This window comes from Lates calcarifer, linkage group LG4 (assembly GCF_001640805.2).
Source record: "Lates calcarifer isolate ASB-BC8 linkage group LG4, TLL_Latcal_v3, whole genome shotgun sequence".
Taxonomy (NCBI): domain Eukaryota; kingdom Metazoa; phylum Chordata; class Actinopteri; family Centropomidae; genus Lates; species Lates calcarifer.
The window spans coordinates 24,795,903-24,812,593 of NC_066836.1; the positions used below are offsets into that span (position 1 = coordinate 24,795,903).

Genomic DNA, 16,691 nt, shown 5'->3' on the forward strand with positions numbered 1-16,691 from the left:
TGTTAAATATATTAGTTTGTTAGTCTAACTGTTAGTAGTGTGCTTAATTTGTACAGCCTTTTCATATGATCTTTGAATCCAATACAACTTGAATAAAAAATGTTTACCCTATACAGGACAATCTCCGCTCAGACCCCCCCCCCCCCCACTAATTCAACATGGTGCAGCAAGCAGGCACATCCATGAGATTTGACGGCAGAATTATTCAAAGAATACAGAATTTCCTTTGTTTCTGTCTTCCAGGGGCCGATGTGATCAGTTTTGATGGCCAAGGTGTTATCTCCTACCGCTTCAGGAGTAAGAAGATGAAAATTGTGAAGGATGTAATCTCTCTGAAGTTTAGAACCACAGCTAGAGATGGTGTCCTGCTCCATGGAGAAGGACAACAGGGAGACTACATTTCCCTGGAGCTCCGCAGAGCAAGACTGCAGCTCAGCATCAACTTAGGTAGCTTTCGATAAAGTCTGTGTGGTTTCAAGCGACACACTATTATATTCCTATTCTATTCTATTCATATTCCTTGGACAGTATTATCTAGTGTTGTCAGAATAGACATGATAAACATTTACAACCTGTTCCTGTCCTGTGTGATTCGCTCGCTTCTCTGCAGGCAGTAACCAGTATGGTTCCATCCAGGGTCACACCTCTGTGATCAGTGGGAGCTTACTGGATGATGACCACTGGCACTCAGTTGTTATAGAGCGTTACCGCAGGAATGTCAACTTCACCCTAGACCACCACACTCAGCAGTTCAGGACCAATGGAGAATTTGACCACCTGGACCTGGACTATGAGGTAAAGACATTTTCTTCATCTCAGCCTCACGTCACAATCCTGGCACTTTACCCCTAGTTCAAAGGTATGTGAGTGAGAGTGGTCATTTTAGTACACGCTGACAGTATAAACCATCAACACACTGATACTGTAAACCTACTAATGAAGTTTGTTGAGCTAAGCAGTAACAAACCACTCTCCACTGTTTAATGCAGTGTTGTTGCCCAACATCAGTTAGGCCCTAGTTTGCATCTGGACAGGGATCTTTGTTTTCAGGCCATTCACCATCTCTCTCTTTCCCTTGTTTTCTGTCTGCTATGTAACATTTTGCCTTTTCTTGATTTCCCCTTGTGAGCACTGAAATATGGGGTGTAACATTGCAGGGTCATCACTGCTACTGTTACATTTCATTCAAAATATTGAGTTAATGGAATTTGGACTTAGGGTTAGGGTTAGGGTTAGGGTTGGGGTGGTCCACCAGTTTTTGTACAAACAGGACCAAAACTGAAATTTTGAATAATAAAGTGATTTACATAAAATACTAAAGTGTGAAAGTCACGATGGCTGACAGGGTTTATCCCAAAATAATTTGTAGAACGGTTAGAGGTTAGGGTTAGGGTTAGGGTTAGGGTTAGGTTTACATGTAGCACATTTAAGTAAACATAATAGAAATATGTGAACAGAATTATGTAGAGTTCCTGACAGTAAGTGTATGTGTTGGTCACAGTAGTATAATGTATATCACAGAGGGATCAGTGCTCTTTAGTTCATGTTGTCAACTCTGCTGTGCCCTCAGATCAGTTTTGGAGGGCTGCCTGTATCAGCGAAGCCGAGCTCAGGAGGCAGAGAGAACTTTGTGGGCTGTATGGAGGGAATCACCTACAACGGAGACAACATCACTAACCTGGTCCGCAGGAAGAAGGTGGACACCTCCAGTTTTGTAAGACAACTTCCTCTGGCTTTGACTGTGTGTGTGTTTAACAGAGATCTGGATTACACTGTTTCTATTTATCTATCTTTGTCTGTGTCCGAAATCACTCACTCATTCCCTACCCCCTACTCACTATATAGGGAATTCAATATAGTGGACTATATAGTGGGCTCATTGGTGAAGTGTTAAAACACTTTCGAGTTGTTTTCTCTTTGCCGTTAGTGACGTTATTGCTGTCGCACAATTAAAACATGTCAGATTAACATTGGCTGGTGAACGATCCATAATAAATATTTTCAGTTTGCAGCTGCCTTCTATTACATCAAATGTGAGACACATAATAAACGTATTGCTCTGCATTTTAACTTTTATTCTTATATTCTATTTGTTTTACTGTATTTTAACTTATTTTTATTTTCTAATTTCTAAACCCCTCAATAACTATATTTAATTTTAATTTGAATTTGAATTTTAGATTCAGGCAGGCAGGGAACGATGGCTAGGAAAGGAAAGGTACAGGAGTGTGAGAAAGGTCAGATGACGGGGGATGGTGGGGACATGAGGGTTACTGCAGGGCAGGTAGGAGTGGCTGGATCTAAAATAATGTGGTGAGGAGTTTGCATTTTCTCACTGTGCCTGGTGGGTTTCATGTGGGTGCTCTGTGCTTCCTCCTACAGCCCAGAGACATACAGAGTAGGTTAACTGCCCATATGTGTGGATGTGAGTGTGAATTGTTGTGTGTCAGCTCTGTGACTGACTGACCAACCAGCCTCCTCACCCCCCTGAGACCCTCTTGATGATGAGTGAGTGTAGCTAATGGATGGATAAAATATTTCACCTGTACTGACACAGTGTACCATATCTGCTACAAATAACTGGTAATAATGGTACAAACAGCTCAGCACTGAAACCTTTTGGTTTCTAGCGGCTTTCCAAAATCTTACTGGCTTGGAGAATTAGAAACACATGTGCATTTACCAGGCAGGCAGGGTTTATTGGAAGTCTCATTATTACATTATGGGAAGTTCGGGTTGTCTCAGTAGTGACTGCAAGACTGAATATCTCAGCTATAATATATCTTTTATTGTTATTTTCCTTTAAAATTGACTCTCACAAGTCCCAAGATTAATGAAAATGCAGTGCTAAATAAGTGGAGTGCCCCTTTATTCTTAAGACAACTAAAAATATACATTTTGTCTTTACTTGATTGCTCGTAACATTTTTCTGTCACTAAGTTTGTCATGGTTGATTTTACTGAATATAGTGAGACAGAGTAGTGAGATCAGTGACAGTGCTTCTTATGGACACACTGATACATTGTCCACAAAAAAAAAAAAAAATACCCTGATGAGAGACTGAAAGGAATGTGGTAATGATCTGAGCTCTTCAGTTATCAATCAGCTGATGGATCTAACAGACAGTTTGCTCTGACCTCTGTTAGAGATTGTTGTGCTCTCGTGCTGCACAGACTCCCAGAGTTATGTGACATAATTTAGATGAGAGAGGCCATGAGAGAGAAACTGTTTGTGAGAGAGCAGCTTACACTATTCTGTGTGGTTCACATAAGATCAAAAGATTTTACCAGCAACAAATATATCCTCCAAATATTTCCTCCATTTTTTTCATTAGTCCATCATGATCCCCAAAAGCTCAGACCTGCACCTGAAAATTGTTTGAAAAAGTCGCATTCCATAATTCCTCTCTCTCTCTCTCTCTCTCTCTCTTTCTCCCACTGTAGCGTAACCTGACATTCTCCTGCACCGAATCCAACTCCTCTCCGGTCTTCTTCAACTCCACATCCTTCCTGCGGCTGCCAGGTCAGAGTGACAGCGACACTCTGTCAGTCAGTCTGTCTTTCAGGACATGGAACCCCAACGGGCTGCTGATGTTTACAGCGCTGGCTGATGGCTGGGTGGAGGTGGGTCTGACGGAGGGCAAGGTCACTGTCTACATGAATGTGACACAGAGGAAGAACACACGTATTGACATCTCATCAGGTGAGCTCAGCCCATTAGTTGTCAGAATGAAATTCAGGAGCCTTCTGTGTAATTAGTTGTCACTCTTCATTACCTTGTTACCTGCTTCAATTTTTGTTGTTGTCAATTTATCCTGTTAAAGTTTCTGGACTGAAGTGTGTTTTTCCTCTCAGGCTCAGGTCTCAATGACGGCCAGTGGCACAGTGTCCATTTGAATGCGCTGGAGAACTATGCAATGCTGACAGTTGATGGAGATGAAGCATCCACAGTCAGAACAGCCATCCCCATTCAGATCCAGACTGGAGGAACCTATTACTTTGGAGGTGAGTAAAAAAGATGACTTATCTTCCAGTGAAACACATAACACAGATACCATAGTCAGTTTCTTTTAGTCGTGTTAAAGTTGTTTATAGTGTGTTACCAACCAACCAGTTGTCAGGTCAAGTCAAGTCAGTTTTATTTCTATAGCGCTGAATCACAACAGAGGTTATCTCAAGGCACTTTTCATGTGGAGAGATGTATCTCTGAGTAGGTGAAAACGCGCATATTAGAGCATTAGAGCCTTTTATCTGCCCTACATGCTCCAAAGAAACTTACATATATATTTTGTAAGCTGATCCCAGTATTTTTATTCAGTTTATTTCTGGCAGTGTGCAGAAGGCTTTAAAACATATTTATATAGACCTCCTTTATTTAGACCTCTATACTGATAAATCAGGTTTACAGAAAATTTAGTATAACCAAATATATTCAGGGTAAAATTAATCAGAAAAGCCAAAAAGCCGCAGGTGCTTGATCTCATGACCTTAGTAGATAGGGAGTGAAAAAATATGTTGCATAGTGGTTGTAATAATGACCTCTGACCTCCTCTGCTTGTCCCTAGGCTACTTCATGCATACTAATACCCGATCATCTCAGCGCTCCTTCCAGGGCTGCATGCAGATGATCCACATAGATGACCATCTAGTTGACCTCAGAGCTGTGGAGCAGGGCCACATTGGAACCTTTGAAAATGTTAGCCTGGATATGTGTGCCATTATAGACAGGTATATGACTCATTCAAAATTGTAAACCGGCTGTCTTAAAAATAGCAGCAGAAAGCAGCAGTGTGGCTCAGTGGGTAATTTTGGTGCCTCACAGCAAATATTGTGGTTTGCACATCATTTTCCTTCCATTGTTCATCTGTGTCATGTCAGGTGTGTTCCAAACCACTGCGAGCACACCGGTCGCTGTTCTCAGACATGGGACACATTCAGCTGCAACTGTAGTGGCACTGGATACACTGGAGCTACCTGCCATACCTGTAAGTACACACACACACACACACATACACACACACACACACACACACACATACTGTCTGCTGAGCTGTGTGTTGCGCCTCCTTTGTAGCGATGTATCAACAGTCCTGTGAGGAGTATAAGCACCAGGGGAAGAACTCAGGGAGCTACTGGATCGACCCAGACGGTAGTGGATCTATTGCCCCCTTCAGAGTCAACTGTGACATGACAGGTGAGATGCCACTATTGGAATGGTGTAGAGCTAATCTATTTGATTTTCTCATCTGACTCTGGGTACGACAGTGAAAAAGTCTATCTTCCAGAATAGCTTTTGTCAGTGCTTGCTTCAAAACGCGGCTCAAACTAAATTCTGCAGTCAACATTTTTCTGCTGTGTAGTGCAAGTGAATCTTTCCTGAAGACAGTGTGGAGACTATTGATGGTATGTTTACTGTTTTCCTTTTAGAGGACAACGTTTGGACCACACTGAAGAACAATTTGTCTCCTCAGACTTCAGTCACCAGTGCAGACCAAGAGGGGAAGGCAGTGTTGCAGATCACTTACAATGTGACTGATGAACAGGTACACATATTTATTTGACTAGTGTCACCTGATTTTTTTAGTTGTGTCGACTAGAGCAGTTGAAATATTTTTTTTCTGTGTGTATTGCACAGGTGCTGATAGTAACAGGATACAAACACACATTAAAGTGTGAAGGAAAAAAGTGAAAAGAGATCATATAAACATGCTCAACTGAGAATTCTGCATTAGAAAATACAATACTACATCTGGGATTAATGTAACCTCTAAAATAAAGGTCAATGTACAAAAGGTTGCCTGAGTCCTGATAACTGGGGGCGTGACCACTTTGAACTTATAAGTCACTAATACGGACCTCTAATACTGACACACATGGTTAATTCAGTATAGCCTGTGAATATTCTCATTTCATTTTTGCAATTGTATTTCAAGCCATGGTGATACTAGTGATGATAACACATCATGAAGCTTAACATGCAACTTTTATAACAGTATATAACAAGGGGTATGTTGTTATGGCAAGAAACGTTTCATGTCTCTGTCTCTTTTGTCTCCTCCCTGTGTGTCCAGGTGTTGTCTGTCACTGGCAGTGCAGAGTCCTGTGAACAGTATGTAGCCTACGCCTGCCGAATGTCTCGTCTGCTCAACACTCCAGGTAAACTATCATCAGCAGAGACGTCACAGCGTCATCTGTGACTTTGCACTCATTAATAAACCCACATATGGTTTTATATGATTCAGTTGTACTGTGTATGCAAGTACTTATCAATACAGGATCACAGGTTCAAAGCTACTAGAGTGAGCAGGATATTTTCAAATTACAGCGTGTAGTTTGTCTCAAGAATCAATCCAATGAAAGTGACAGTAAATTGACTCCAGGTTTTTGGTTTGACTCCTAGATGGCGTCCCATTTACCTGGTGGGTAGGAAGAGCCAATGAGAGGCATTCCTACTGGGGGGGTTCAGGACCAGGGATACAAAAGTGTTCCTGTGGTATTGAACACAATTGTACTGACCCCAAACACTACTGCAACTGTGACGCTGACCTGCGCACCTGGTGAGAGCATCTGTATATTCACACTGCATTGTACTGTCAGTATTATATCTGTCCTTACCCTCACTAAATATATCCTTGTCCGCTGCTTGTTGACAGCCAAGAGTAATGAGTACATTAATGCTTTGGCTATTAACACTATTACTACATAACTATAATAATGGCCACATGACATGAGAAGCAGGATGTCTATAGACTATGTATTACTCCTTTCTACTATATGTTGTTTGTTTTCAGTGCACTATTGTACAAGGGGTTACTTGGAAGTAAAAGCAAAGGCAAACATTGAAATTATTTCCAGCTCTGTCCATTTGAAACAACTTTGTCCTGGTTCAACTTTAACTCACTGATTTTTTTTATCTGTTATTATCTGTTACATTTTTATTTTTATGAGGACACATGCAAACTATTTGCAGCATGCTGATTAGAAGTTTGTTTTTGAAACCTATTCATTGTAGAGTTTTGTCAGAGAAGTAAAATGTGAAATGTTTATAAAGGGGAATATTACAGGTCAGCATGTCAAATGCATAGAAAACTTAATTATTTCAATGTAAAAAAAAAAATGAGCAAGATACACAATTAAAATATATCCTGGAAATTCTGTTATTCTATATTTACTTACATTTACTTGAATATAGTCCATTATACACTATGTATAAAATCTGTGAAGGACTGCATGTGTGTGTAATCAGTAAAGTCATAACATACCCAGGCTGTAAAAATGATTAATTGGCTTAGACATTAGTCTAAATGGTTTCAGATATTGTCTAGTGTCATATGATCCTGACTGACATGTTTGTCTCACTGTGTGTGTGTGTGTGTGTGTGTGTGTGCAGGAAGGAGGATGCTGGCCTGTTGGTGTACAAAGACCATTTACCAGTCAGACAGGTTGTGGTTGGTGATACAAGCAGAGCTGGATCTGAGGCCAAAGTTACGATAGGACCACTGAAATGCCTGGGGGACCGTGAGTCTCTCTCTCTCTCTCTCTCTCTCTCTCTCTCTCTACTGTCTACACACTCACACACATACTGAGAGACAATGAGATATTTCATATCATCAGAGAAATATGAGTATCTTTATCCATGTCCTGCTGTTGTTTTCTAAAGGGAACTACTGGAATGCAGCATCCTTCACCAGCCCTGCCTCCTACCTCCATTTCCCTTCCTTCAGAGGTGAAACCAGCACTGACATCTCCTTCTACTTCAAGACTTCCTCCACTCACGGAGTCTTTCTGGAGAACCTGGGAACCACTGACTTCCTTCACATTGAACTCAGAGGTGTGTGTGTGTGTGTGTGTGAGAGAGAGAGAGGGAGAGAGAGAGATTGAACACTGTGCAAGGTGTTAGAATCTATTTGAAGACATCTTCCTCTTGTTTTTTTAAAGTAAAGATTTCTTAAACCTAATCACCACAATGAAGGTATACTCTGCTCTCTGTGTCTTTTCAAAAAACAGCACATAAGGAGTGTTAGTGTTCAGTGTTAGGTGCAATATGCCCCTGTTCAGGATCATATCTTTACTTAGGAGGTTAAGAGGATATTATCAGTTAACTCTAGACTAACCAGGTTAATTCACTCAGAATAAGGTTTTATTTGGCTAGGCTGTTGAAGGGATGAGTGTTTGATGAAATGGTTTTAAGTAAATGTAAAAAATGTGTCTTTTTCACTTACTCAGACACTAACTCATAAAAAAGCAGAAAATTGTATTATCTTTTGTTTCTATATGATTTTCAGGTTTTACCACTGCTACCAACAATAAACTTGAGAGGAACAAAAATGATAATAATGAGACAAAGAATGAGAAAAGACAGAAAAAATAGTGGAAAGCAACAACATAATACAGTACAGACACACAGTTAAAAAATGAACTGGTAAAAGACAGTTTAGTGAAGTAATGTATACTTGTATACTTGTGATTTGACTTGTCTGAAAGACTCAGGCAGGAGTTTTAAAGCTGTGGAGCCTGGATTGAAAAGGGCACATTGTCTGGAGTACTTAAAGAAATGTCTTCATTTGTTGAAAGTATGTATGTTTTAAGAGCTTTTGTCTGCACTGATTTGTCTGCAAACAAAATGAGAAATCATGGAGGGACCTCGTCTTTAGTTGAAATCTCATCTTGAAGCTATAATGTTACTGATGTTTGGTCTTCATCCCGGTGCTCCCAGGAGGCTCGGTGATCCTCTTCTCTTTTGACGTGGGCAGTGAGCGGGTGGAGCTCAGTGTCCGCTCCCCAGTGCCTCTGAACAATGACCAATGGCATCGTGTGGAGGCTGAGAAAAACATCAAGGAGGCGGTACTGCAGCTTAATGGACAGTACAGAGAGTTCAGACCCAGCCCCCCACAGGGACACACTAGACTGGAGTTCTACAGTGAGCTATATGTTGGTAAGACACACGCGCCTGATGTACTGTAGTGTTCGTCACAATGATAATATATCATGTCATGCAATCATACACCACTGTATGATTGGAACGTTTGTGTAGTGATGAAAAAATGACTCGTGACCACCTGAACATAAGGAAATAACTGATAAATTCCACATGGTCATGTGATACTTCCTGACTGAGGAGTGCCTGACAAACAGAAACATGGGTGAAATGGTGGAGAAAACCAAACCAGCCATAGGGAAGGGAGCCAAGCTGCCCCAGCTGAACCATAGAAATAAACAGTGTGGCTAGGAAGACACTGGATAGAGGAGACTCTGGACAGGACTCTGACAGGAAGATGTATGAACAAACCAGGCAGACAACTTTTATTATTAATAGATATCTATTGTATTTGTATCTGTGATACTGTATGCAATACAAGCAACATCGGAATGTATACTTATGGTTATAATGATGACATGTATTATGTATACACTATGACATAATTCATTAATGTAGCCCTATTTACCACCACTTCTTTTCATGCAGTGATACAATACAATACAACAACATGCTTAGTATGTCATTCTGATCATAATTTATAAGTTCATATAGACAACATTTATAATTTACTAGGTATTAAAAGCACTAATAGTATGCAGTATCTGCATTAGCACAGAGAACAAAGAACAACTTATATGCCCACCACCTCCATTGTTCTATATGTGGCATATGTTTTGATGGTCCAGCTAGGTTTGTTGACTGTTGAATTGGAGAGAATCCCTGTTGCTGAAATGGAGCAGCAACAAGGATTCTGCTGAAGAACTGATCCCCACCTAGTTAAAACAGTATTGGCATGAGCACATCAACAGAGTGACAGCTGTACACCTGCATGAATATGATTCACATGGTAGTTGAGCTGTTGACTGTGAAGCATGAATTAAACAGCTGTAGACAAATGCCAATGCTTTGTGTCTTATTTCACAGGTGCCTCGAGTGGTCAGAGGGGTTTCCTGGGCTGCATGCGGGCTCTGAAGATAAATGGTGCAACCTTTGACCTGGAGGAGAGAGCAAAAGTGACTCCAGGGGTGAATCCAGGCTGCCAGGGCCACTGCAGCAGCTACGGGATGCACTGCAGGAACGGAGGAAAGTGTGTGGAGCAGTACAATGGATACTCCTGTGACTGCTCCCTCACTGCGTATGATGGACCCTACTGCACTGATGGTACAGCCTCCTTCACTTAATTAGATATGGTTAGATTACATCAAGTCAGATTAGATGGCATCATCTTTCATTAGATTAGATACAGCAGAGAGAGTGATCAACATTTTGATGGGGTTTTAATTACCCTTCTTTCTTATGCTGCTGTTTCTATGTGTCTATGTGTGTGTGTGTGTTAGATGTGGGCGGCTACTTTGAGACAGGAACCTTGGTGCGTTATGACTTCCTACCTGAGGTGGGACCTTTCGCGTTGCGGGAAGTGAACAGCCTGTCAGGTGTTAGTGTCCCTAGTGAGGCCAACCTGACTCAGGAGGAACTGGTGTTCAGCTTCAGCACCTCCAGCACTCCCAGCATTCTGGTCTACATCAGTTCCAGGACTCAGGACTACTTGGCTGTGGTGCTCAGGCACAATGGTGGGCTCATCTATATAATCTATATTATTTCTCAATAAATTTGTAGAAAAATGTATATTTAATGAACTACTGTTACTTTACTATTCTGTGTTAAACCTGCCTTATGTCTGTACCTGTGTGTGTGCAGGCACGCTGCAGGTCCGCTACAGCCTTGGGGGGCTAATAGAACCTTACACCATAGATGTTGACCATCGCAACATGGCCAATGGACAGCCACACTCTGTCAACATAACGAGGAACTTAAGGGAGATACGACTACAGGTTAGTACTTCCTGCCACTACAGTTGTACCTGATCATGTTACATCAGATACTGTCTGCTGCAAATATGAAGAGAACAAACTGTCAGGTTGTATTAAAGTAACAGCATTCAGCATTTTGGGAAAATAGCTTATTTGCTGTTTCAAGGTGAGATGTTCAGGATGGAAGTCGGTCTCATGTCTGTATACTCAGTACAGAACAGAAACATGGTGTAGTAAGCTTAGCTTAGCATAAAGACTGGAAGCAGGAGGTAACAGCTAGCATGGCTCTGTCCAAAGTTCAAAAATATATCTACTGGCTCCTCTAAATCTCAGCATGGTGTATCTTGTTTGCTGACTGCAATGGAACATACATAGAAATGTAACAAAAATGAATGTTTTTTCAACACGTAGTCTTTAATTACATTACACATATTTCATAAACTGTTAAGGTTAAGTTTTATGGATTGTAGTTTCTTTTAATAATCAAATTCTAGATAGAAGATGAATGAATTTAAAGACAGAGTTCACCTGAATTGAAAACAAAATAGTTTGGAAATAGTGAATAGTTTCCACTGAAAATACTTTCTATTCAATTAATACTTCTAGTGAAAACTGTTCACTGCACATTGTGTGATCTGCAAAAATATCATAAATAAACATGATAATAAATTAGTAATAAGTAAAATAGTTTTCACCTCCTGTTGAGGTGGAGCCAGAGACAAACAGATATTACAAAACCTGGACAAATCAAACCGATAAGATGAGCAGGTCTTTGTAACGGATCATTAAACTGTTCCTCTCCTCTGTCCATATTCTCCAGCTGGACCACTACCCAGTGTCCACATATACCCTGCCAGAGACCTCTGACACCCAGTTCAACCTGGTCAAAAGTATCTTTCTTGGAAAAGTCTTTGGTAAATGTGTAGATAAGTGTGTGTGTGTGTGTGTGTGTGTGTGTGTGTGTGTGTGAATTCTACGCAGAAAGAATTGACTGTTCTGAGGGATGTTGGGCAGTAAGTGTTGAGAACATTCTCCCACTTCTCATGAAAGCTTTCTGAATCTCGCTGTGTGATCTGCTGTCTTTCTTGTAGAAACAGGACAAATTGACCCTATAATAATCGAGCGCTACAACACACCAGGCTTTGTGGGCTGTCTGTCAAGAGTTCAGTTTAACAGCGTGGCACCGTTGAAAGCTGCGTTGCGTTCAGGCCTGTCAACACCTGTCAGCACCCATGGGATTTTGGTCCCGTCCAATTGTGGAGCCTCACCTCTGACCATCTCTCCCATGGCCTCAGCTAGTGACCCCTGGCACATAGAAGCTGGTAGAGACACAGATAGATAATACAGTTTCAAACAACATATATATAACAGATATGCCAAAGTCAAAATTCAAAAGAATAGGGACTTTATGTCATCAAATTGATAACAAATGTTTGCTTTGTCCACAGCTGGAGCTGTTTTCCCCTTCAATGAGGACAAGGCCAGTGATGGTGGAGTGGATCGCAACTCTGCCATAATTGGAGGTAAATCTTGTTCAACTTCCAACTACCAAGTATAAGAGCTGCAGATGGGAACCATCTTTAAAGCTGGTGAAACCTGTAATGACCAGACAGCCCACACAATTTAGCCTTGACTGTCAGAAAGGAGCACACATAAATTAAACACTGTAATCCCACAATAACAATTCTTGCATGTTGCTGTATCAAAACTGAAAACATCTGCCAAGAGCAGTTTGTCTTGTTAATTCATGCTGCTGGTAAAGACTGAAACAAAAACAGAGGAACAAGCTTAATTGTAGACTTACAACCTCAATTCATCAGAATTCAAATTCAGCATTGCTGCTCTATGTACAGACTTTATCTTTTTGTGAGTGACACCAATGAGATGACAGCTGTCTGTGACCCGAAAGAGACTGGTGAGCAAAAACGGTGAAAAGGGTTTGTACAGCCAAAGTGCTTTTCTCATCATGGTTGTCTCCAGCAGGGGATGATTAGCAGAGCCTTCTGCTGTGTAAAACGTAACACTAGCATTGTTTCTCAGATTTCTTCATGCTTTCCTCCGACCTCACACGTTAGTGACATAAACCTAAGAAATACTGTTGAGATCTTGACAGGTCCATCCAGTTCCCAGTACTCAAGACCCCTCTCATGCCCCAGTCCTGTGTCTAGGGACTAAAAGTCAGGACATGTCGTCCTCTGCTGCATTAATTTTACCACTTTGACCACAGGTGCTGTGTCTCTTGTGAGTGTAGATTTAAGAACATTAGATATTATATTTTAACTGTCTGTTGTTTTAAATTTGTGCTCATTTGTTTTGTTTCCAGGCATCATCTCCATGGTGATCTTCACTGTCCTGTGTATCATGGTCTTTGTGATCCGTCATATGTTCCGTCACAAAGGTTCCTACCACACTAATGAAGCCAAGGGAGCAGAGTCGGCAGACTGCGCTGACGCAGCGATCATTGTCAATGACCCAGCCTTCACCGAAACCATCGATGAGAGCAAGAAGGAGTGGTTCATCTGAGCTCCTCCCAACAACATGGACTCATGACGTTAGGATGTATGTAGTTTTCTAAGCATAGGGAGAAGTAGTGAGGTGACCACCTGTGGAACCTTGAGGAAGTGCCGAGCGGTTTATTTAAAAACTTTATTGACAATGGACACAGTGGCATTACAGTGTGGGTATTAAAGCACAGGGCACAACACTGCTTGGCAGAGCCCATGTGTGGAGATGTGGAGCAGTTTATTTTCATTTTATTTACAATGGACAGTGTGACAGGATGACAGCCTTCAGATGGTGTAGAGGACAGTGCCATGAAGTTACAGGCCATGGATGAGTGAGTGTTTTCATTAGTTTTTACTTTATTTTTTTTATACAATTTTAAATTTAATTTCAATTTAACTTGTGTAATTTATTTCATTATTTATTCATATTTAAGGCATCTATTTTTTCATAAAAGTTCTTTGTTTGTTTCTAAGGTTGTTATCTTAATGCCTTTGTGGGATGTGATGGTTTTTCAGATTAGAGGACGATGGCATTAATGATAATAATTATTAATCCATCCAACAATCCAATAATCCTCCATGTCTGTAGCGATGCTCATAAAATACAGGGTTTTTTGTATTGAATCATATAATCATTTGCCTTATATTTATTTCAGTAAAGTTTAATTTTAGCCTTAAGACTGAAAAGTTTGTGTGTGTGTGTGTGTGTGTGTGTGTGTGTGTGTGTGTGTGTGTGTGGTGACTGGTTTGCTTGCCTGTAAAGGAGATGTAGCCATGACTTTGTCTGCATCATCTGGACTATGAGCCAGGGTGAAATGTAATCACACTTCCATTTATTTTTGCATCTGCATAATAAGTGACAGTGTCTCTTAATGACTTTTGAGCATTGATTGTTAAAACTCTCAATGACTGCATCTTTTGTTTTACTGTTTTTGCTGCCAAATGAGTTCAGGGGTGAGTTCAGCTTCTGAAGAATGAACCGAGTCCTGTCAGTCCACAAGAGGCCTGAGGCAGAGGTTGTCTTTTGTTAGCAATACCAGTGTATATGATAATGTAAAAACATCCAAAAGTGATACCATATAACACAAGGTTTATTAATATAATTATTATTTAAGGAACGTTACATTTTTAAAAAAATTATTATTGCATGCAACCTGACTCCGAGTCAGACAAGATCAAGTTCATCATATCATTTAGCATCTAGTACAGAGGCAATGAGTTTAGCCTAGCTCAGCACAAAGATTGGAAAAACTGCTAGCCTAGCTCCATGACAAGTCAACAATGCAACTTCCAACAACTCCAAAGCTGTCTGATGTCTGTTCTTGTATGTTGTTAGCTAGTAAGCCCCACCAAAGAGCCAGCTTTGTTGACAACTCCACTATGAGGACAGGATGTTAAATATTTTTGGTTGGTCAAGAGACATGTTAACACTGATGGGACTTCCAATCATTGTCTTTTTTTCTATTTCCATACAAGATAATACACAAAAACACAAGTTGGAGTTGTTGGAAAGTGTTTCACATCCAAGCAGTTTTGACATAAATTAAAGACTGAATCCAAAAGAAAAAAGGCATTGTTGTCTCCCTGTTGATTTTAGTGAACAGGAACAGGAAACAACTTTGGAAGAATTCTGAAAGGAACAACTCTAGGCAGAAAATATGGTATTATAATAATATTAGAAACAACAGGTTTCAACTTTAACTTGTTAACTTGTTCAGTATATAGATATAAGTATTTTGGTTGCTCTAGGGTGAAGACACACTGGAAAATAACCATTAAATGCATTTGTAAATGACAGCTCAGAACAGTGCCTGTGATATTACAGGGATTTGGTTAATAACTGGCAGCAGAACAGCATCCAGTCACTAATAGAGCAAAGTTGAGACCAAAGATTTTGTGAGGTCAGAGGCAGAGATCAATACAAGTCTAACAACAAAAAACATTTTGAGACAACTTGAGCACTACAGACCTGCTGGTGTTTTTTTTTTTTACTTGTGATAGAGGCAAATTTGTGCTATGGTAGGCTAAATACATCGTGGACATATTTCTGTATTGGATGCTGATGATGAAATGAGATGAGTGAGACATACTGATACAGATCATCTCTAACTCTGTGCAAGCAAGAAGCAAAACAAGCAACTTGCCAAAATACTTGTTTTTCATTTCCTTTAAAGGGATACAAAGTAATCAACCTCTATTGGCAGCATGGTGGAGTTATAGTTTCATCAGCTACAGAGAAAGTCTGTCTGTCTCCATTAACATAGTCATTTGGGAAGAGAAGTTCACCACTTTTAAGACTGGGCCACATGTTTTCTCCCTTCTGGCTGAGCCTCAGGCTCAGTGAATTCTTAAGATGGACTGAGAGGACTCATAGTTCGGGATACTTATATATCGCTCAAAACCTCAGCTCTATATTTGATTTTTATTAAGTAAAATGATGTGTCTGGAAAAGAATGTTTGTTACCCACATATAAAACTATGGCTTACATCCTGACATTTGATTGTATTGCATTTGTATTCTTTTGACTGCACTGCAGTGTAATGGCATGCTGTTTGACACTGAATGACACATTTCTGTTTGATAAGCCACTGTAGCATCACATTGCTTTTTCTTCATGTTATATGTATAAAAATTTGCCAAACTGTTCTTCTTTAGCTGATTTCTCATTCCTTGTGCTTTTCTCATTGTCTTGAAAAAAATGATGCTTCCTCTTGGAAAGATCAGTAAAACATTAGTACAAATCTTACGCTGGCTAATCTCAGATTTTTGACCACACACAACTGGATCCAGGTGATTGACATCTGGGAGAGATCTAATGATGATGATTGCCCCACAGAAAATGACAAGGTATACTTCAGGAAACAGTCATAACAGATGGAATGTACATGTGTTCAACCTGTATCTGGCAAACAACATGCAGCTTTTTGTCTTTTACTATACAATTAACTATATTTTATTCTATACTTTAGTGGTACACCAATCTTTAAAATGTAGTTAAAAAGTGCTTTACAAAGCACAAGGAAATACAAGATAAACTAAGACAGTAAAATGATTAAAGATTTGCTTTAAAGCACATTTGTAAAAGTGTTTAAAAAGGATTTGAAAGAGCAAAGAAGGATTAGGGTAGAGCAGGGGTAGTGGTGGGTACTGAGGGGGGTTAAAGATCAGCAATACAACCAAGCACAAGGTCCACTAGTGTAAGGATGCAGGCATTTCTTTGTTTCAGTTCAAATCCTGACAGCTGAATTCTGCAAGCAGTAGACAGGTGGTCTACTGATGACACTACTGATTCAGGACATTACAGTCAAGACAGGAGATAATGACTGCATGAATAATTTTTTGCAGAGAAAAAAAATTCAGATTTAAGAGATGTTCCTGAGCTCATAGAAACAATCC

General features: G+C 40.2%; 1 protein-coding gene across 1 annotated transcript in view; it reads left to right on the forward strand.

Annotated features, from left to right (window-relative positions):
• cntnap2b (contactin associated protein 2b) overlaps positions 1-16,041 on the forward strand; it is a 30,776-nt gene extending 14,735 nt beyond the window's left edge. The window contains exons 5-25 of the mRNA XM_018695965.2: positions 244-447; positions 611-795; positions 1,571-1,714; positions 3,444-3,702; positions 3,855-4,004; positions 4,565-4,727; positions 4,878-4,984; positions 5,074-5,193; positions 5,427-5,542; positions 6,071-6,155; positions 6,400-6,556; positions 7,390-7,517; positions 7,660-7,830; positions 8,716-8,934; positions 9,904-10,140; positions 10,317-10,550; positions 10,678-10,811; positions 11,611-11,704; positions 11,882-12,112; positions 12,239-12,313; positions 13,114-16,041. Coding sequence (XP_018551481.1) covers positions 244-447; positions 611-795; positions 1,571-1,714; positions 3,444-3,702; positions 3,855-4,004; positions 4,565-4,727; positions 4,878-4,984; positions 5,074-5,193; positions 5,427-5,542; positions 6,071-6,155; positions 6,400-6,556; positions 7,390-7,517; positions 7,660-7,830; positions 8,716-8,934; positions 9,904-10,140; positions 10,317-10,550; positions 10,678-10,811; positions 11,611-11,704; positions 11,882-12,112; positions 12,239-12,313; positions 13,114-13,313 — 3,413 coding nt within the window. The 3' untranslated portion in view covers positions 13,314-16,041. The remainder of the gene's footprint in view (positions 1-243; positions 448-610; positions 796-1,570; positions 1,715-3,443; positions 3,703-3,854; positions 4,005-4,564; positions 4,728-4,877; positions 4,985-5,073; positions 5,194-5,426; positions 5,543-6,070; positions 6,156-6,399; positions 6,557-7,389; positions 7,518-7,659; positions 7,831-8,715; positions 8,935-9,903; positions 10,141-10,316; positions 10,551-10,677; positions 10,812-11,610; positions 11,705-11,881; positions 12,113-12,238; positions 12,314-13,113) is intronic.
• The last annotated feature ends 650 nt before the right edge of the window (positions 16,042-16,691 follow it).